The 21,353-nt window shown below is 41.3% G+C and overlaps 3 protein-coding genes across 6 annotated transcripts in view; all 3 read right to left on the bottom strand.

Moving 5' to 3' along the window:
- Positions 1–9,285, bottom strand: part of LOC149588453 (uncharacterized) — a 31,811-nt gene extending 22,526 nt beyond the window's left edge. Inside the window, exons 1-4 of one of the 2 annotated variants that reach the window (XM_089862684.1) lie at positions 8,934–9,285; positions 4,843–8,208; positions 4,318–4,671; positions 3,377–3,974 (exon numbers count right to left, since the gene is read on the bottom strand). In XM_089862684.1, the coding sequence (XP_089718810.1) occupies positions 3,377–3,974; positions 4,318–4,671; positions 4,843–8,186 (4,296 nt within the window). In that variant the 5' untranslated portion in view covers positions 8,187–8,208; positions 8,934–9,285. The other variant, XM_089862685.1, reaches the window with a different exon arrangement.
- A 401-nt stretch (positions 9,286–9,686) lies between these two features.
- LOC149588452 (uncharacterized) lies at positions 9,687–15,778 on the bottom strand. Of its 3 annotated transcripts, none has more exons than XM_089862687.1 (7): positions 12,871–15,778; positions 11,953–12,118; positions 11,420–11,464; positions 11,317–11,346; positions 11,057–11,244; positions 10,565–10,860; positions 9,687–10,500 (listed from the first exon to the last, which is right to left on the bottom strand). In XM_089862687.1, exons 1-7 carry the CDS (start codon positions 13,081–13,083, stop codon positions 10,182–10,184), a joined length of 1,257 nt encoding a protein of 418 aa, XP_089718813.1. In that variant the 5' UTR covers positions 13,084–15,778; the 3' UTR covers positions 9,687–10,181. The 3 variants fall into 3 exon arrangements, with proteins under 3 accessions (XP_089718813.1, XP_089718814.1, XP_089718815.1); XM_089862688.1 differs by having other exon boundaries at positions 11,989–12,118; XM_089862689.1 differs by having other exon boundaries at positions 11,420–11,461; positions 11,989–12,118.
- A 141-nt stretch (positions 15,779–15,919) lies between these two features.
- LOC149588451 (dorsal root ganglia homeobox protein-like) lies at positions 15,920–21,117 on the bottom strand. The gene is made up of 3 exons (XM_089862692.1): positions 18,000–21,117; positions 17,493–17,716; positions 15,920–16,663 (listed from the first exon to the last, which is right to left on the bottom strand). The coding sequence occupies exons 1-3, from the start codon at positions 18,037–18,039 to the stop codon at positions 16,202–16,204; spliced, it is 726 nt and encodes a 241-aa protein (XP_089718818.1). The 5' UTR covers positions 18,040–21,117; the 3' UTR covers positions 15,920–16,201.
- Between the last annotated feature and the right edge of the window lie 236 nt (positions 21,118–21,353).

Raw genomic sequence — 21,353 nt, 5'->3', positions numbered from 1 at the left:
CGAGGATTAAAGGTAAACTATGGTATACAAAAATGATGCGGAGGATCGAGGAGGATAAGGGTATCTTCGGATAAAATCCGATAGGCAAATACTACTAGGCATTCAGCTCTAGGTAAAATGCTAACAAACCCGCTCCTTTATTAGGTTCTACTTGCTTGAAATCGAAGGGAAGGCCAAAAGGATGCTTGCTGGGTGGGTCGAAATGAGGTTAAGTCTCAAGGGGGAATGAGAGTGAAAGAGAGAGAGATAGTAACCAAAAATTGATGGCAGACGGACGCGATACGGGAATTAGGAAGAAAAGGAAAAGATGTAGCCAGAACGTGACGAGGATCAGGGAAGCTCAAGAGGAGAGAGAGAGAAGAGGAATGGAGGATGGTTTAGAAAAACGAAATGGTATACTGCGGGAGGTTTTTAAATCTTACCACGAGACATTGGTACGAGGCGAGAGGGGAAGCCCAGTGCCAAGGATGATGGCCGCTCCCGCCAATTAGGGTTGGAGAATTCGTCGACGGCCATGGACCGACTGGAAGATGGTACCTCGGATGCCGAGGCCCGATCGGTGGAGATGAAGAGGAATCCGTTTCAAGGATTGAAAAGGGTAGCTAGCCTAAACTAGGAAAAGGCGGGGATTCCCCTCAGTCTTAAGCCTTTTCCAGCCTGAACACGAGACTTTTTGCAAAAGAAAAACGAGGCTTACGCTCACCGTTTACCGCGTCTTTGATTGGGATTACAAGGAGGTGGTTGGGGGGAATTATGGATAAATAGTCTTAAGGATATTGGGGCATTCCGGGATAGGGAGAAAAAAGCGCGGGGTTAAAGGGATCGAGAGATATCCGAGACACGGGTATAGGCGCGTAAAACCGCGGTCTAAAATAATCATCCACTTGATTACTGGAAAGGGATCAATACGGTCGACGGAGGAAGGAAGGAAGCGAGCGAGGAAGGAGGAAACGAGAGTTTTAGGAAGGGACTGTTTGCTCGCTAGCAAACTCGCACTCTTCCTGCAGGCTGCTAGCCGACTTTTTCTAACAACACTAGGGTGCCACTTTCTCTTTCATCGACTATGGTAGACCGTTTGGCAGGCTAGAGAGCGTGCGAAAAGCTACACCTCATTTGGATTTTTCTACCCAAAAATTCGGTCCGAATGCTATGACTTTGTTACGGTAGTACCAGTGCCTTCGAGGTTTATATCTAGAGTAGGTCAGCCGCGCCTAGAGATACGCGGCGTTTTTCATTTTCCTCTCTTAATGTTATTACAATATTGTCAGAAGTAAATTAATTTAGAGTCAATCCGAAGTTATAAAGAATAACTAAATTTAATTTGGGAGGTCCTTAATACAATTCCCGATAACAGATCCTTTTCAAAAAGAGAGATATTGGTCGAGGGTTAGATGGTTTGAGGTGGCAAAGACGTTAGACGTAACTTCAAAGTTACCAGTCCATTAGTCGTTTAGATCCAAGCAATATATCTAACGTCTTTGTTTAATTAAAGCTTTTGAAAAGCATTCTTATTATTTCCGCTTAATCTACTATCGAACAGTGTGGTATCGGGTCTTGGAGAGTAATTTTTTTAGCCCTTGTAATTAAGGGTATATTTTTCTTCCCGCGGTTTCTCGAGCAAATCGTTAATTGCCAATGAATTAGATTTTCGTTGATTTAAAACATACTCGGGTGAACGCTACTAAACCAAAACAAATCGTTACCACGCTCGTAATTTTCTGCTAAGAACAATGCTCCTTATTGTGCGCCATAAGGAAATTAATGCATACAGCTTATAGGAATAATTGCGTCCCCACGTTAATTTCTACGCTGGTTTTTGTGGGCCGGCCTTGAGAACTTACTACCCGTCACGCCATCCTTATAATTCTGATGGCGTCTTACTAACATTGGTTGGTAGCAAGGCGAGTTCCTAGGCAGGCACAGCGATATAGATTATTCGTGAGGTAAAATTCGTTTGCTCCTCTCACAAAGCCCGCTTAGATACGTTGCGTGAAAATAGCTACGAAATAATTCCTAGTAACTGTATGCATTCCTAATGCCTTAAAGAATTACGTTGTAACTACGATCGTTGCGTCATAATAACCCGTTCAACAAAGAATATATATATTTAGAAATTTAATAATAAGTTAAACTCAATGTTCTTTAAGCTAAGCCTATTTACTCCAACCGTAACCTTTAACATTTTATAATTAGAGAACAAAACTGTAGCGCGCGCGAGAGAGAGAGGAAGAGAAGAATTGAGTCTAGGCGTTAAATAAGAGTATTAAATCGAAAATACACTAAGACCTAGGTTATATATAAAAAAACTGGAAAAGGTTTCTAAATAGCGGTAAGAGCTGTCACAACTTTCTTTTGGCGTGTCGTGGGAGTTCTCTCTTTTTGTTTTCTTTATAACTTATAGGAAAGAGACCAATTTTTCTCTACCTATACCCTAAATTCGTATATAGGAACCAACTTTTAAGTACAGCGGTGGCCATTTTCATTTTTCTTTCTTTTTTTCTTTTTTGGCAAAAGTCCCAGATTTTGGAAGTTGGGATGACGGGAAACACGCGCCTGACTAAAATTTAAAAGGGTACTTAAATACTTAGGATACTAGGCCTACTAAAGAGATATTAGGTTTGAGTTCAAACTGCGCAAGGCCATTCACATTGTTTTAATTAATTTCATAGCGCATGAATTATCCAAAATAACATTTGACCGAATATGTTATAACGCAAATAATAATAATATTAATAAAATTCACTTTAAGCGGTTAAGTATCCCTTTGAACTCGGCTATAGCTGGTCTCATCTGGAGATGAGAGTCGAGGAACAGAGATGAGAGAGAGAGAGAGATGGAAGAGAAGAATTTAGGAGAAATGAACATGTTGAAAAGCGAATAAAAGATATAAAAGGTTTAGCTAGACTGGTTCCGTTTTATTAATAAAGGACTAAAGTATATAAGGTTCTTATTGGGCCACACACACACGCGCGCGCGTCAGCTCAAGGATACCATGGAAGACTGCGAGGAGGATTTAAATAACCTTTTCCTCTTGAACTTCCGCTCACTAAACATTTATGGATGGTTTGGATCAATTTTTTTTTAACCCCGCTAACTAAAACACAATTTTCTTTTCAATGAACGCTTTTCCCTTATTAATTTCTCCTTTTTTTTGTGTCTGAAGTATTTTTGCGATGCCAAAAATTGAATTTACGAGCGTGGGTGATTGCCTTTTTGTCGCGTCACAAATAGAGATATATTAAAGTTTATGACGCGTAAATGTTAAAACTCAGAAAACCGAGAACGTCATACGTTTCAGTAAAATTCACTTATAATAAATGTTTGTCAAACTTCTTTTGGTATTCAAACAATGTAAAGAAAAGGTCTCAAAACTTACCGAATATTTTTCAGCATCCAAAACCCTCCAGCTTTCTTCCTGAGATTTATCTTCTCCCCCTGACCATCTTGATAATTGACCACTAGTACCGCTGGTGGTCGAACCGGCACTTTCCGTACTAGCTTGTCGCACCAAGATGGGTTCCGATGACGTAGCGACGACGGCAGTTCCGGGTAAAGATAACAATGAGGCGCCAGTGGTGGAACGACTTCCGGTTCCACTTCCGGAAGTGGATGAAGAACTTCCCAAGAATGGTAAATTCGCGCTGACTTTACGTTTGGCCAGGACTTTAGTCTTGTCACCCGTGGCTCCGCCGGGACTGGAATTACTTCTTTTAAGTTGTTCGGGGTCTTCGACAGATTGACCACTCGGCAAAGTACGATGTCGAAGGACTTCTTCTTCGATGGCGAGCGTCGAATCTCGAAGGGAATCGGGGCTTCCCGAGGTTATTTCTTCGGACAATGGGTTTTTTTGCTTCTCCCCGTATTTCCGCATTTCTTCTTCCAGCATTTCGCCGTATGGTCCGCGAAGTCGCTTCTTGTAATAACGCCTTTGTTGTTGAGGGCTCTTTGAATCGGATTCCGAATCCCCCGCGAACCTGTCAGGGTCAAATTCCTTTTATAAATAAAAAAGAACCTTTGCGTGCGCAGTTTCAAACCGTATTCGCACTACAAGGACTTCAACCCAGTTATCTAAACCATGAGTTTCGCGAAAAAAACTGATCTATTCGGCTCTGTGTTTATATAAGAATCCCTAAAAGACTAAAACGCGGTTAAACTACAGTGCTGAATAAATACCATTCACCGAATTTCAGATAAATATCGCGAACGCGTGGTTTTATTACGTAAGCCTGTGATTTGAATAAAAAAAACTCTTCTTTAAAGAAGGGATGGGTCTATTGACCAAAAGAGATTTGATTAAAATCGAAATTTGCCACTTACTTGGGATAAAAAGCTGTTGGGGTTTGTGGTCCTCCTCCATCGGAACCGTATCGGCGGTGAGAACCTCTTGTCCAAGTCCCTCCGACGCTCAAGGACCTGCTGGGCGTTTCGCGTCGTGGTAGAGTTTGCGAGCCAGTCACTCTAGCCTTTCCCAAGCTTCTAAGAGAATCGTGCTCGTCCGCCTCCAAGGAGTCCTCGCCTTCTAGAGAATAATCTCCCAAATAGGGTTCGCTCTTGGACCCGGCCATTATTTCGGAAAGCGACGAGCCACTAACCCTCGCCAGTTGCGGTTTTTCCCCGCCAGGATCGCTATGATGTTTTTTCTTCAGTGATTTGTTTCTATCGTCAACGGAGCTAAACATACGAGTCATAACCAACCAATTACTACCCTGAATGGATATAAATTATAGCGGGGGGAGGGGGAGCTTAAATTGAATGTCATCCATGACCCAACAGTCACCCAGATTCTGTTGTGACTTACTTAGACCACTAATGCCTAGAAAAAAACATAGAAAACAGGCTTACCCTTCGTTGGCTTCTTTGGACATCTGTTCTTCTAGGGCGTCACTCTTGAAGGATTCGGCGTACACGTCCCCGCTGACTCCAACTGAAATATCGCTAGCGGGGCGTCGTCCGTAAGCTCGACTGCTGAACCGAGAGTTTTCGTAGTCACCAACTTCTTTCGAGGCTGCCGATATTTGATTTTGAAGCGGGTAGGTTAAAGAACGTCCGGTATCCGATTTTGCGTAATTCCTATCGGTCACTTGAAATCCGACAGTGGGTCCGAGACCCAGGGCCTTCCTTCGTTTCCTTCTTTCCGGGACTCCGGGCGGAGTGTCCGGTACGGAGGCGACGGTTGATTCCTGTCTGTCATCGTTATCCTGGTTATTAATTCTCGAGCGTCTTAGCAAAGACCAAGTTGACGCGCCGCTACTAGCCGGGACGGAGGACGTTTGTGATTCCGAATGACTATACCTTTCTCCGGCGGTTTCGACGACGGAATCGGGAGAGCCCAGTTCGAATTTAGGTCTGTTATTGGAAGCCGTTTCCATTAAACTGGTTGTATAAGGACGCGCGTGGCGTGGACCCGTTTCTAGGTCAAGATAATCGGCGCAATGAGGTTGCTCTTTCCCCGTCGCCAATAAACTGTACGGAGAAGTCGAATTCTGTTCCCCAATACCCGCTTTTCTTCTGGGAAGGGTGGCAGTGGCGCGAACCAGGGAATTTTGTTGCAGTCTCTGTCTGAAAGTTTGCGGGGAACCAGGGTTGGACGCGGAACCTTGTCTAGGCACCGTTTCGAAGTTTGAGTAGGAAAAACTTCTTTTGGCCACCGGTGATTTCTTCGAGAAAGGTGAAGTTGGTTTGGGCAGACCCAAGTTGGGAGAAGAGGGAGCCGTCGAAACCATTTGAGGTTTTAGTTTACGGGTTAATTCCTTTAACCTGTTGGTACCCCAACCACCGCCACTGTAATCCGGGTTGGAAATAGGCTCTTCGCGGATATTGTTATGGTTGTACGTGGTCTTCCTGGGACCGCTACGTTCGATGGAAGGTTGGGATAAGGGGTACTGACTGGATAAGGAGCGCCGGATGGACCCTTGCTTTTGCACGCCACCTATTTCCTTGTCCGTGGAGGGACAATCGCTGGTGGAACGATTAACTGGTCTCTTGCGATATTTGGAAAAATCCAAACCCGAAAGAATTTCTCGAATTTTTTCCAGTTCGTTTTCCTCGCGAAGAACGAGAGCGCGTTGGTTCGGGTCGTCGTACTGGTCTCTATTGTTGTTTGATCGCGCTCCTCCGCGTCCCAAAGTTAAATACGCCGGTAATTGGGGTTTGGCTCGGACTAAGGATCTCCCGTAATTGAGTCGAGGGGGATTAGAGTGTTGATAACCGAGGGTACCGCTACCCTCGCCGTAATATCGATCGTCGTCTTCGTAATACCGATAACCGTCGTCTTGGAAGAGTATCGCTTCTTCTTCGGGGAACTCGGATTGCCCGTGATTGGGGTGGTACAGGATGGCGGGAGGAGGAACTTTGGTGATGGCTTTGATTGAGAGATTCGGGACTAAACGCGTATCTGGTTGTCGGTTACCGTGGTGATAACCGTTATTTTGGATGACGGGATTGGAAGGAGCGGTGGCGTAATTACTGTATGCGCGAAATCTATTTCCGGTTAACCGTCTGTCCATTTTACGATTCAAGCGTTCCTCGCGAAGAATCTCGTCATTTTCGTCGGTTTCCCCGAAAGAATTCGACAAAGCGTCAAACCCGCTGACCACCAAACGAGTCTCGTCTCGGTTATGGCGCCCGCATCGCGACAAATCCTTATCAACGTTGCACTCGTCCGATTGCCGACTACTTTTTTCGCTCGTGGAAGGCGACGCGACTTGGTCCCTGAACGATAAACGATCCTCGCTAACGGGAGAAGAAACGGAATTGGTCAAACTGTCCGAACCCGATCTTTCGACGAAGTACGCCCAAGAAGTTTCCTCCTCGTCAAACTGATCGCGTATCTTCTCTAAAGAGTCGATAATGTCGTCGAGTCGAAAGCTTTCCTCTTCCTTTCGCCGCTGCTCCGATTCTCCATCTTCCTTCTCGACCTTTTGGCAAATGGAACCGTTTCCGCCATCTTCTTTACAAAGTTTTGTAGAATCTTCACTAGCGCCGCTGTCTAAATTTAGGACGGCGGTACTTCGGTAGGTGGTTAACGAAGATCCACTGGCGGAGAGGTAATCTTCGTCCGAGAATTCGCGGACAGAACCGCCGGACGACGATGACCCTTGACCGGTATCGCTAACTGTACCAACTTTCTTTTTTAAGGTTCCGTTTAATACTACGGGAGCTTTGGCGGGGGGAACCGAAAACGGGGCCTTTTTCGAACCGTTACATTTGGCAAGGTCTCTCCTGTTGGAGGGTGAATCAACGCTGGCGGAACGAGCGCGAAGACTGGTAGCACGCTCTCTACCGATACGCGAAACGGGTAAGGAATCTTTTCGACGTAGCTCGTTTAATCCTAAATTCGGTGGTAATCGACTGACGTACTTGGACGCTTCGAAAGCGGCGATTTTACGCAACACATTGCCAGGCTGATTATTGTTATTCTTTCGAGGCGAAGAAACTGGAATTTCTTTCGAGGCTGGTACTACTCCTTTCCTTTTCGATTTTAAGCCGTAGCCCGCGGAAAGCGCGTCCTTTCGTACCGAAGAAAACTTTCCTTCTTCAACTACGTCTTTCGAAACTATTTCTTTTTCTCGGTCCCGTCTCTCGTCGTCGGAAGTTATTTTGGTCCTTTCTTCCCCCTTGGTCCTAAAAACGGATCGAGTCACCCCGCCGCTTTCGCCTCCTTTCTCCTCCCTGGCTTCATCCTTCACTCGGTTCCTTTCCTCTCGTCCCCCTTCGATCGGACTCTTACCAGCCGGCGCTGGTGGTTGAGAGCTTGACGAGCTCGCTGTCGGTGGTAAGCTCCGTTTTCCGGAACCAGTCGAGTACTCAACTTCCCCTCGAGACCCCGTATAGGACGTCCCAGGATCTCCGAGAGGAAGACTGATGCCAACAGTGTCCTCTTTCTTCCGCGTCTTCTTCCCTCCTAATTCCTCTTCCTTCCCCCGCAGTTCCGCGAGATTCTCTTCTAGTACATCTCGATTTGTTTTCTTAATAAGTAGGCCGCTTTGTCGTTCGCGATTTTCCTTCTGATAATAAACTTCTCGCGTTTGGCTCTCGTCGCTATTGGTCAAATTATTAACGATACAAACGCTGTTCAAACCGGAAGTTCCAGTCTCCGAAGATATAATCGCCACCTCGAACTTGTTAATTTCGCGAGCCCTGTCTTTCACCGATAATTTCGGAATTTTGCAACGTTCTTCCGTCATAGAGCTCGCGAATCTCTACTCACTAATTAAGATAAAAAATAATTGAAACCGTTGCTAAGGTTATTAAAATATTTCTCCTTCTATGTAACAAAAAACCGCAACCGAAATAATGTTAGATTTTTTTAACGATATACATTTTTTAACGCAAAATGTCCCGCAAAAAAAAAGCTCTGAATGGATCTTTTCGGGCGCGTGAAAGGAGGCGGTTTTGAGCGAAGTTTCCATAGCAACGTATAAATCCATCCTCCAACTATGTAGTTATATTAAGGAGGGGGGGGGGTGTAAGACGCCTTCAAGTGGTTCTCTGAACTCTGCGCGCGTTCATCAAGGCGCCCCCGAGGCAGTTGTAGAAAAATATTGTACGTGTAAATTGGAAAAGATCCGTAACGAGCCTCTTTTCAATTCCAAATACTTTGTGACAGCCTAATGATTGAGGAGGCCTATGATATACACACCGAGAGCGCTTTGTAAAATATATTTTTAAAATATTTTCGCTCTTTTTTCTTAACTCGCGTTACTCCCCCATCAATTAAACTAATTAGGCCTACGTATTCTTAAATTACTTCCGTCAGTAAAAGTGTAGTTTTAACTTTACCTTTACCTTTGTATAGAAACTACCGTATATTTCGCCCGGGATGGTGCGAGTTACGAAAATAAACCGCCAAAAAAGCCTATTTGTAACTAAGTACAAGCGCAGCAACAGGTTTTTCAACCTTATTTCTTAGGAGAACAACGGTCATTTCTTACCCATACATACACCCGATGTCTGCCAGTCTTAAACCCAGATTTATCAGAGTTTTCGTTAAATTAATCGCCGGTTATTAAAAGCGGCGTCGCGGACTCCACGTGCGTAATTACGGACATGGAACTAAAAGCATTGTCCCCGAGTACCGCGTAAAGCGACGGTCACGCACATGTCAAAATGCAAACTTGATCAAAAAATATATTATGTCCATCGACCCAAGACGTCCACCCGACTTTCTTAAGAATCCATTTTTGACAAGAGCTAAGGCGGTAAGGCGGGAACTGAAGCAGCTAGCGCTCTCTCTCGGCCCTCGGGAGAAACGCGTCTTGGATTTTTAATTTTAAACAACGCGGAAAAAATTAAATCACGTAAGACTAACAATCGGAGCCTTAATTTTAGCATTAAAAGTAAAATTAAAGTCATTAGATTCTTCTTCTCGAAGAGGAGAGAATAACTTGTGACACGGAAGGAGATTAAAATTAAAGTTTAGTGGATTAGCCCTAATGATATTATTATTTTCGACTTACCGTGTCTTTTTGGGAGACGCAAACCTCCCGTCTAAAGGAGAACAGTTGATCAGGCACCCCTTGGTCCGTAACCCTTTAAAGGGACGGCTACGACACATCTTGGAGGAGGGCAGCTTGATTCTGGAGTAGACGTTTCTCGCATTTCCTCAAATTGCTTTTGAAATTTTGTACGAATGCTGTTGAAAAATGTCAAAAACCTCTAACGCAATTTGCACGCGTGGACAAAAATTAAATTATTATCTACTGTATTTAATTTTTAATTAATAATATCTACAATTACGCTACAATGTAACCTACATTTGAAATAAATTCTGAGTCGTAAATATTTTGTTCGTGGGAATAGTGTATAGTTTTAGTTACCATACAGAGATGGTAACTCGTAGTTTTCTAGGCCTAGAAAGAACTATTTTACCTTAATTCTTTCGCAGCTGGGCACCGGCAAAAATTGTCCAAATAATATCGTCCATTGAAGGAAGGAAATTAATTATTTGAGCGATATTATCGTTAATTTAACGTGGTAGAAAAAATATTCATGATTTCGCGCCGGTGGGTTAACTTGGTTTAAAAATATTAAATATACCCTTACTCAGTTTGTATATTTAATCTCTATAATATTATTTATCGGAGTTTCTTTTTATGTCCCTAAATATTTTAAAAAATATTAGTATTTTACATTAATTTGTTCGTTTGATGGCCATTCTACGCCATTTATCGTTGACCTATTCAAACACGACCTCGTTTTTCAGATTCTTCAGGTACAACGCGAACGACTGGTCGACCACGACTGTCCTTTCGAGTTTGAGCTAGAGTAAACGGTTCCATGTCGTAGGGTTTTATATTAACGCGAACCTCTCTATCTAGTTTGCTTCTCTCGCCCGCATTCAGGTGGGCCATCGGTTGACCAAAATCGCCCACACCTTGCCACCGACGACCACTGGGTACCGAGGTTGACGTTGAGGTTAAGGTTGGTAGGTTTGGTCTTCCTCTTCTCGAACCGATTTCGGGTGAACCGATCCTGGATGAGCGTGCCGCAACTTCGCATCTAAACAAGAACGGATTGAAGTTATAGGTTTCGATAATCTTAGGTCGTATTCGACCCGACTTACTTGCAAGAGTCCATGCTGTAAAAGAATCCGGATGAGCATTCGCGAGTTTGCCTGCACTTGCAGACGCACTCCTTGAAGTCCCATATATGGTCACGTCCGACGCATGATTTCCTCAATAAATCATTAGTACAGACGCATTTGCACTCTTCAATTTTGTAACTTTGTAAAGCCGTACAATGCTCTGGTTTCTGTTTGCATTGACATTCGCATTTTTCGTGTTTCTCGACATTTTGATCCACCATACCCGTAATTTGAAACTGGCCACCGGGTTTGCCAGTGTACCGGGCTTTTATTACCTTCGGAAGGGAAAAGAATAAAAAACAATCATGTCCCCAAGTTCCAGATAGTAGTGGAAGTATAGATAGTGTGAGGACAAGTGTTGAAAGTTATTTGCGAGTTCAATTCAAATCATTCAGTTCCAAACCCGAGATGTTCTCACAAATTACTGGCAACCCCGAAGCGCACGCGGTTAAAGTTAGTGGCTTCAATTACTTTGATTTTGGACTTGGACACTTTTGTAGGAACACACTCCAATTGGGAACTGGTACAACATCCGCCACATCGAGGTAACCTTGTACACATGGGCCAAATAACGACGGTTGGGTCTTCCGGTTTCTCCAGTTCGACCGCTTGCATCTCAATCTCGCAACCTGCCGCTTCAGCCAGACCCTTTGTGATAGCTGTGTGTCGAAAAAATTTCATTACTTGTTTACTCTATTTTTGGGTTATTTCCTTATTCAAATATTACTTACTCGCAGCGAGTGGTTTCCTCCTCTCTGAAACTGAAAAGTAACAAATTTCAGTTAAACAAGGAAGTTAATAAAATAAATAAGAAGAGGTTAAGACGTTACATACCACCGGAAGTTGAGTTTCCGTCACTTCCGTTGATATAAACTCCTTCTTCCAGAAGAGATGAATAATTATTTTCGAAGAAAAGAAATAACAAAAAAAGAGAGAGGCGAATTAGCATTTCGGCAAATATCAAATTTCATTTTAGATTGAAAATATGCAGTCATACAACATGCATCGAGTTCAAAAATGTGACCCCTTGTTTCTAGGAACTTAAATTACAAAAAATTTCCCTCCATTTAGAAACTTAAAAGTTTCAAATTATTGAAATTTAATTATTTATCAATATAAATAGAATTCTAAGAACAATTATCAAGGTGTTACGAAATTTTCTATGGTGCGAAGTTCCAGACTTTGAACTCTGTGCTCATTCAAAATTCTGTGAAATGAACGCAACAACGAAAGCCAATTATTTAATGGTATTAGTAAGAGTTAGTTAGTAAACGTTGATTTCAAAAATGAGCCGTGTACGTCATTCGTGGACTCTGCCATCGTGCGGTGAAATTGTGGTGTAAATTGGTTAGTAAGGGATTAGTTACCATTTCCATCTTTTTGAAGATAAGCTAAATGTATACCTTCTTGACTACCGTTATAACCTGGACCAGCCAAGGGAGAGTAATTGTCACGTGGAGGACCGACGAAGTTTAGAAAATCTTCAACTTTTTTGAAGTCTCGCATTTGAATTAGGAGAGATTCGGGGATCGTCTATTGTTATAAACAAAACGACTGGATTAACAATAATTCCATAAGTGCAATGGTCCTATAATTTTATTTTCTACAATTCCAAAAAAAGGGTCAACGTTCCCTTTTAAGTTCATAATCGAATCATGACACACCATGTAATCATTCCATAAGTCCTAACACAATCGCTGATAAAACCCTGTCATTAATAGCCTATTAAAATAAAGCTAGCCCGTATATTAACCATCTGTTTCACGACAACTTTACAATGGAAGTAACAATCGCCCGACAATGAAAGTATAAAAAAAGTTTTTAACGTATCTAAATTAATAATTCCCAATAAAATAACCTTGGACGCGCTAGACTGATTTTCAAAATCTCGGTTGGTAATTTCGCTTCAAGCGCGATGGAAAGTGATTACGTTTATACAGTAAGGTTCAAGTTCAACCCACCTTCACTATTTTCAAAACAATACGTAAGAAAGTTTCCTCCTTAAACCTACAATCTAAATTCTTTTAGCTATATCTAAAATTGGTTAACTTCAAGGTTATATATAGGCGCAGGGTCTCGTGGACGTATATTGAATATATTCAATTGTCCAGATAATATCGAAATCTCCAAGTTAATTGGCCTTAACTCAAAAGGTTATCCATGCATTGTTGTTAAATATACAGTGACTTTCTACATTCTAGGGATAATTGAACATATTCTTGTAGTCACGTTATGGACGCGAAACGAATTTAAGATAACAGGAAATAGGTAAAAATTGTACTTACCTCGGGTACACCACTAACGTCGTCATCTTCAGGAAAAACAACAGGTTTATCTTTAATTTTATCGGCCGCGGTTGACGTCCGAGGACCTTGGACATTAGCTCGAATTCGAATTGACCGTTCGCTAGGTTTTTTAGGCGGAACAATTTCTTGACAATTACAACAACAAGTCAATATTGTTATTAAAAGTAAAACCGCCTTAAATATCGCGGACATGTTTTAACTAACGAGAGTTTAAATCTTAAGTAGTTAACTTAGCAAAACTTCCACGCGTCCTTGGTTCTCGAGCTTAAATCCCGTAATGATTAATTTTAAAATGAAATTTTGGCGAGAGCAGCTATCTTCTTCAAAATTCGAGTTCCTTTTAACAGGCCGAGAATCGCGGTTATTACGACACGTTATCATATTAAATTTCTTTTCGATTGCAAAAAAGGCTTTAAAGAACTAAGCTGAACTTAACAGCAAACAGCTATAATCTGTGGGTGTAGATATAATAAAAAACTAAACAAAAAACAAACTGAAATCCAGTTCTAAACTGCGTAGCGATGAGGTTTTTATAATGTCTTCAGGGCCAATACAATTTTGGGGATGGGAAGAAAAGGGGAGACTAATTTGAAAGAGTTTTGGTTCCTCGTTCAGAATGTTAACTTAGAGTAGCGCAACACTTTACGGGTTATCCAATTTACGTCCTGGTGATGATAATTGGCGATAAATCTTTATATTTTGAAGAAAATTTTCCACAAATTCAATAACAAATCCGTTATCCAAGGATTCCTCGAATGATATAAAATTGGTGGTGGCGTTTCGAGGAAATCTATTTATAAGTAACCTATTTCACGCGACACTTATCTGGGGAGCCAATCAATTTGATTTAATAATTCTATTTAATCAGAATAATTAGTTTTCAACCCGGCGAGTTTAATAATTGACGATGGTCAGTCGAAAGGAATAGAGTCGTTTCGATTGGGACTAAATGGAGCGTTCGAATTGGTACCGCGCGTAAAGCCGGGTTGACCGGCAGCATGCCGGCATACTCGGATATAGTCTCGGACCCCACTTGGACGGACCGAACGACCGACCAATGTCCAGACGCGGCGAATATATTAACCGGTGTCTATATAATACCTAAAAATCTGTACCTTTTCCTCCCCCTCCATTTATAACCCCTCCCCCGTCTAATTTTGAGTGTGTGATCGACCCAGGGAGCAGCTGCTACCGAGACTGGTTGCGGTATCGACCTCTTTCACCATTCACCACACGCTCTGCCATATCCCCGCTTTTCACGGTACAAAATTATGATCGAACGCGCGTAATCAATGGTAGCCTTCTTGGCGCTGAGTTTACTATCAAAATGGCCCATACCGGTTTCCAGAAACGGTTAACGTTTCCCCTTTTGCGCGTAAGGCTCGAATACAAAAACTCTAATGTAATCGTGACGTTATTGCGTCACGTACGTTGCTTAGCAACGAGAGTGAAAGTAAAAAAAAGGCATTGGCATGGGAACCAAATACCGACTTTCGCAAATGTCACGAGTATAGTTCTATCTACGTTACCCATATTTGTTTACGACAGGTTCTCCCGTAATTGACAGCGTTTTAGAAAGATTCTTAGTACATGGGAAGATTGAAAGGCGTGTCGCTGTTTTTCTATTCTTTCTTTTCGAAGATGAACTATAACACATTGGAAAAAATTTTAAACAAAGATTTTGCTCGATCGTCTTGGGGATGGGAAAAGCTGCGCACTTACAATAGATAGTGTTGATTCAGTGATATTTCAGTTCCAAACCTGCAGGAGATGCTCTAGCGAATTACTGCCAACCCTTAAGGGCAAGCGGTTAAAATCAAGAAACGGTACCATTTACGCCTACTTAGAGGGAAGGATATAATACCCTTATGTCTACTAAATAATCTATAGCGTAAGAAGTTAATAAACTTGAAGATATTTCCTCACCGTGAAGGAGATCGCGAGAGTGGAGGAGAACGCCTTATTGAAACGGTTACATCGTAACTTTCGTGTTGATATACTTCTTACAATATTATAGAAACTTTGTAACTAGGTCTAAATACCCCGCTCCTTTTACGATATACATCGATACGTATCGATTAAAAATTGGATTCGATATTCTAGGCTACTAAGAACTACTCGAACGCAAAAAAGGTTGATTTTCACAAGGCAAAGCACGCCCAATTTAAGTTCTACCTCTGGTTCTACTCGTGACAAGTAATATAGTATTTTTGCAGCTTAGAAACCGACCTAAATATCCATAGGAAAAACCCGACGTTTACTATAATCGTTTTGGTCATCCGAGTCACCCGAAAGCTATAATTAAAGCATTTATTTAAATCTGCCAATCAATTCGTTGATTTTGGAATATTGGTCACGGTGTTGAGAGAGTACGCCTTAACTTCACGAAAAGGCAGGTTGACACCGAAATTTGATAAAACAACACGGAATTTTATATCAATGAATAACAAAAACAAAACCTAAAAATAGACTTCATTGAACGAGTTGAAAGCTTTGAACGAAAAGGCAGGTAGAGGGGCTCGTCATTCGCATTCGCAACAGGGTTCGTACCAAATTTTCCCAACACCTGATATTATTTCTATAGGTTTGACCCTCAAGGTACGTTTGATAAACTTCCAACTGTTTCGTTCAAGGATTTTTTTTATATATATCTTCCAAAATAACACCAAAAATGAAAACAAACTATTCGGTTAACGCTAGGAACTTTTATAATAACAATAACAATTTTCAATTAGCTTCCCAGAAAAGATTTGATTTCAAAAAGGACGTTTAGAACCCTGCGCAAGGGATTAAGCAACGCGTCATGTTTAACAGTGACGTCCGGCCGCTAGCTGTTATTATGATCCAATTGCGTGTGGCCGCGCTGAGGTATTAATAAAAATCAAACGAGGGCAGCCGACAATAGTTAAATACAAAACCAAGAACAAAAGGAATGTACCTTTATAGGCGTTATATTCACGTACATCTATAAGAAAAATAAATATAAGCCAGGGAAAGTGCGCACGAACTAACATAACACGAATAACTACTCCGCCACCACATATTTATTTCCTTTTTTAAAAGGTAACATTTTATTTTTAGATCGCGTGTGGACCACGTTGGGTGAACCGGGGGTTTAAATACAGTTGGTTAGAAAGGCTTGTAGGTCGTATAAGATCAATTGAAATTAGGGTTAAATAGTATTTGAACTAAATGTCTCTCGTTGCCTATAGTTCCGTACTCCTTGTTCACTTACTCTTGACAAAACTAAAAGCTTTACTAAGTGACTGCATGCGGCGAGACATTAAAAAGGTTTTTACAAGGATTAGGCTTAACTACGCGGCAAAAAACTAGTTATATTTTGAAATGGGTAAATATGGTGGATATGATGTTGAGTTGGTAACGCAACCGTCGACGCTAGACTAGAAAATCCACCACGATGTTGAAGATTTTGAGATTCGTGAACTCGAACGCGAGGGCTGTTCGTAGTGTGATGATGGCTCGACGCCGCAGGTTTAAACGCGATTGTCCCTGATGATGGTACGTAATCAGTACCCGTACCGAAACAGGTGCCCGGGGTGGAGGATGCGGTGTAAAGAGCGATAATGTCTCTTAAAGGGGATTCATCCGCGTTGACGCGGTTGTATCTGTGATGCGTAGAGTCTATTGGCAAACACTGTCTCGGTTGAGGGGTTAAGGGTACGGTATTACTTGGCTCTTTCGACGATGACTTTTGATTTAGAAAGCTCCGTTCGTTGCGTCGGAATTTGGCTCGTCGATTTTGAAACCACACCTGAAACGCGTACACGTACGTGTGTAATTGCAATTTTGTAAGAAGAGAATGAAACCACGTAACATATCCCAGAACAACTTTTAATTAGAGTCAGAAAATGCTAAATAGGCCTGGTTCATATAGAGAAAATTGGCCGGTACGTCACGTGGTAGTTCATTAAGTCTATTATTGACCTACGAATAATCTCACTGACTCTAAGATTCTAGTCTCATGACCTTGCATAACCAAACATTGTGTATAATATTTAGGTTCAAACTTTTGTTTATATTCTCTGACTTTTCAAAGTCAACCTTGTATGAAGAAAAATGAGACAGTGAATTTGAGTTCATAGGTATGGCATTATTAACAGTATAACAGGTGTTGTTCCACTACCGGAAGACCAGAACTGACGTCAAGGCTAGGGTATCAAACCCTTGTTTACCTTTTAAGGCTTACTTGTACTGTACATACAGTTTTACCAGAACATGGTCCGTTTGTTAATTTTCCTGAAGGTCGGATACGGCATAAACAAAAAATAAATAAGATTCTTTCCAGTGTACAGTGGTACTTGCTTTTAGATATAAACCTATACTATTTAATCAATAAATCCTTGAAAACTGGATAGACGGAGAAGTATTGAATCAGGGCGATTAAAAGTAATACGCTCGTCTATGGCTTCCGACTTTGAAACAATATCGCGTAATCGAGATATAACGAAACCTTTCAGTGTTATAATTACGGGTTAATAACTATAACTACTCGCTTGGCAAAGGTAAAATCCACCCTCTCCATTTACTTAACCCTTCGCAAAGGTATACTCATACTCTTTATTCATTTAAATTGGTCTCACCTGAACTCTGGCTTCACTGAGATGGACGTTTTTCGCCAAATCCTCTCTGACGAAGGCGTCGGGATAGTGTGTACGTTCGAATATCTTTTCCAGGGCTTCTAACTGAGCGTTAGTGAAAGCGGTTCGACTTCTACGCCGATTACCAGCACCACCACCTTTAGCACTCTCGTCGTTAACAAGCTGGTTGTCTCCGTCACCGTGGAACTCCCTCGAAGATTTCTCTTCTAATTATAAAAAAAACCAAGAAAAAATTAACAAAAACACTAATTAATTACACGCAACCCGACAAAGATGTGTTTAATTAAATTTCTAACTAAATTTGAAGCATTTTGTTAAGTGGAAACTGAGCTTAACCTTCGATTTTCTAAAATTACATTAACTTGCTTAAATCACTGAATTTTAAAGGTAAAACCATGGAAAATCGAATGGTCCATAATTATTTCTGTCTTTTAGAAATCCGTACTTTTTTATAATTTATTGGAAAGCAAAACTATTTAGTCAACTTACCATTTTCATCATCGGGTACGGTATCCATCTTGTAAACCATGAGTATTTGTTCCTGAAGTTGTTCTTCAAGGCGCGCGCGAGTACCCTTCCCTTTGAACGACGAAATACTTAGCTCGAGCTTGATTACCAAGTGTTTGTTCTCTAATAGGTCTTATTTTTCGGAAGAGGGGGATCATTGAAGGCGGGACCTTTCGAGAAGTCCCTCTCTCTTGAAAAGAGTCCGACATTCAAGACATTTGAGTTTTGACAGAAAGAAAAACCTACACAACGGGGTCCCCTCCTTCTAGAGTCCGTGTCCCCCCCCCTCCCGTCCCTTGCTCCCCTGGAACTAAATATAGTTCAAACACCGATCACGAAGATTGTTGAAGAGAGTCTCGAAGGCGTTTCTTGTTAATTTATAACGTGTGAAGAAAAATATAGAAAAAAGTAAATTATTTCTTTGTTCATTTAAGCCCATACTCGAGATAAAAGTCGGAGTTAGGGATGCTGGTTAAAGACGATAGAGACCAGAAACCGCCGTCGCTAATTAAGTCCCCTTTCGTCGGCGATAAATTAAGATTTATCTCGTTTCTTTTCAGACAATTCATCGGTCATTCCCTTTTAAGATATTAACGTCAATCGGATATGTTAAAAGGGAGAATGAACATATTCTACCAGTAACATAATTTAAAGGAAAGTAAAGTGTCACGACTTGGTCTAATATTTGCGACAAAATTCAACCATTGAGCGTGACATGACGTACTTTTGGCTCGAACGAAGCCATAAAAATTTTAAATAAGATAATAATTTGACACCCTCCCTTTAATTAAAAGCGTCACTAATTGGCGTTAATATGATTTCAAAATTATAATTACGTAATATAATTTATGGTGTGAAATTTCCAATTAGCTAAGCAATGTTCTTGATTGCACGCGCCATAATCGTGCCAATGAAAATGAAAAATAGCTCTTGGATGCGGTTAAATTCTTAAAACTAGCCGACAAAAATATCTCCAAAGAAAACTTGACAATTTTAAACGAAGTCTCACGTGCGACATTCTCGACAAGTTTTTTTTTACCAAGCATGTTCCTTATTGGTTACCCTACAGCCAAACAAAACTACGTAACATTTTTTTTTTCACTTCGTACTGAAATGCTTCAATCTCGCGCCTTTTTTTCCCGCCCTATCTTTTTAATTAGTTCGGAGAGCGGATGGTATGAAAGAGAGAGAAAAAGATACTGGGAAGATAAGAAGCAGATTATCCGGGGATGCTACGCTGTATCGCCTGTTGATGAGAAGTTAAGTTACAGAAGAAAAAAAGTATTTAGATTTTTTTGCTCTCTAGCATCTTCTAGCTATAGTTTTGGGCCTGTTGGTCTAGCTCCCCTCCATATGGAGTCTCAGAAAAAAGGGGCAAAGTTATTTCTGAGTGTTTGGTTACCCTGTGTAAGAGAGTGAGAGAGAGAAGCGATACGTCAAATAGACCTTCTCCGTTGAAACATTTCAGACTTTTTCCAAACAGATCTTTGTCGGAACGGAACTATGAGATTTCTCGAATCTCAAGAGGGCTGTGAAGTTGCGAAAAACTCTTCAAAGGAAATCCATCAGACAGCTTGGCCTTTCTGACTTCTCTCGAGATGAGAGGGGAAAGATTGCGATGACGTAACCCTGATTTTGCCCAATTAGGCTTAAGGCGGTATGAATAAGAACAATTAAAATAAGGAAGGATTTGTTCGTAGTTTAAGTAAGTTTAAACACGTCAAGACTTTGGACGAGGTAGGCCTAGCCTAGATAGATTAAACCTAAAATTAGGTTTAGCGGTGATGAACGGTTAAAACTTTCTACACGCATCGTCTCTACTCATATTTAGCTCTTGTTTCTTATTAAATTAACTATAAGGAGGAATAGAACGTAGGGGGATTGTTTATCGTTAGTTAAAATCTCTGGCGAATTCTCAAGGCATCATTCTCATCAGCAGTCTGTCCCAATCTGAAGTCTAACAGAGAATCCGAGAGCCCGACCTATACTATACTCTTTAATTTCCCCCGGGGGTTGCTGCGCCTGTGATTTTGGGTTTTTCAAGATGTAAAAATGATTGGACGAAGCAGGCGCCTGGCTTGACATTTAGCCACGATCTTTTCAAACGATAACAAACGTTTCGAGCAAACTTTTAAGCTTCAGTCTAGAGCCATTAGAAAAACAGCGCGTTTAATGAAACTAAAAATACATATCCAATAACGAACGAGTCAAAGAATACCGGTAATCAAGTTTAATTTAGAGGCGGGTAATAGGAGTTTTAGCAGACGCCCTGAATTGTTAAGCACAAGGGTACCATACTGAAATTCAAAATTCCCTCCGATTGAATGCAATTGCGTAAGTTGTAAGTTAAGTCTTTCAACAACTTGACGAAAACCGGGGGTTTGTTTAGGAATTTAGATAGTTTTAGTTGCAATTTCAATCTTTACTACGCCTAAAAGGCTCCCCAAGTATGCCATAAGTTCATAAGATGTGTTACTGCTAGAGAGTTACTGAGAGCTATATATAAATACTATACACTCAGTGGTTAATTTTGCAGGACCATTCCATCTAGGTCCTATTTAGTCTGCATTACTAAGCCCCCTTTGACAGCAGCGCCCCACTCACCAGGCGTCTTCGCTTTACCCTGAATCTATGACCTACCTTACTCACTTCATGACAAGCTCCAGTTTGCAACCAGCGACAAACTTATGGATGAAACATATCTTATGAACTTACGGTATTCCAATGATATTGCCCCTTTAGGTTGGGCTTGCCAAAAAGTCCAACAGGCAGGCGGTTTGCCTTAAGTAACTAAAATATGTTGGAAACGTGATCGTTCGTTAATTTCGTGGAAGATGCCAACACACGTGAATAATTTCAATTATTGTAAATGGCGCGTGACGAGGAATTTTTAAGAGACGCGAAACTAATTTAGTTTTGGGTGACCTTAATGACAGCTTTCTTTCCACACCATGTACCGGCGCTTTCTCTTCAGTCTCTCTTGTACTGGCTGTCTACTGGCGATGAGGCAGGGATATACGCTTCAACAATTCATCTCAAAAACAATATTCAAATAGGGTAAGCGTCTCGTACACGCGAAGCTACAAATAGTACATTTCCCTTTTACCATTAAACAAGGCGAGGGAGAATGATTTATTTATCGCAGTAGATTGGTACTACTATAGGTTTTCTTTTGGTAGTTTCTTATATTGAAACGTGTAAAAGATCCCCTGACACAACCCCCCCCCCCCAACCTAAACCGGAAACAATTTAGATGTCGGGAAACACGTATTTGGTCAGAGAAGAGAGAGATGACGGACGGACGCTTAAGATCTAACTCGAGATTGGACACGCGTC

Source organism: Phalangium opilio, unplaced genomic scaffold (genome assembly GCF_054372755.1).
Source record: "Phalangium opilio isolate 3A_F unplaced genomic scaffold, DU_Popi_V2 ptg000650l_1, whole genome shotgun sequence".
Taxonomy (NCBI): Eukaryota; Metazoa; Arthropoda; class Arachnida; order Opiliones; family Phalangiidae; genus Phalangium; species Phalangium opilio.
Note: the sequence above shows the minus strand (reverse complement) of the source record. Positions and strands in the feature narration are given on the sequence as shown.

Coding starts and splice junctions, on each gene's coding strand:
- LOC149588452 (XM_089862687.1), bottom strand. CDS start 13,083: ATGTCCGCGATATTTAAGGCGGTTTTACTTTTAATAACAATATTGACT. Junction 11,245..11,316: donor GAGGAAACCACTCGCTGCGA/GTAAGTAATATT, acceptor TTCGACACACAG/CTATCACAAAGGGTCTGGCT. Junction 10,501..10,564: donor TACAGCATGGACTCTTGCAA/GTAAGTCGGGTC, acceptor GTTCTTGTTTAG/ATGCGAAGTTGCGGCACGCT.
- LOC149588451 (XM_089862692.1), bottom strand. CDS start 18,039: ATGGTTTACAAGATGGATACCGTACCCGATGATGAAAATG. Junction 17,717..17,999: donor CGTACCCGATGATGAAAATG/GTAAGTTGACTA, acceptor TTTTATAATTAG/AAGAGAAATCTTCGAGGGAG. Junction 16,664..17,492: donor TCAGTGAAGCCAGAGTTCAG/GTGAGACCAATT, acceptor TACGCGTTTCAG/GTGTGGTTTCAAAATCGACG.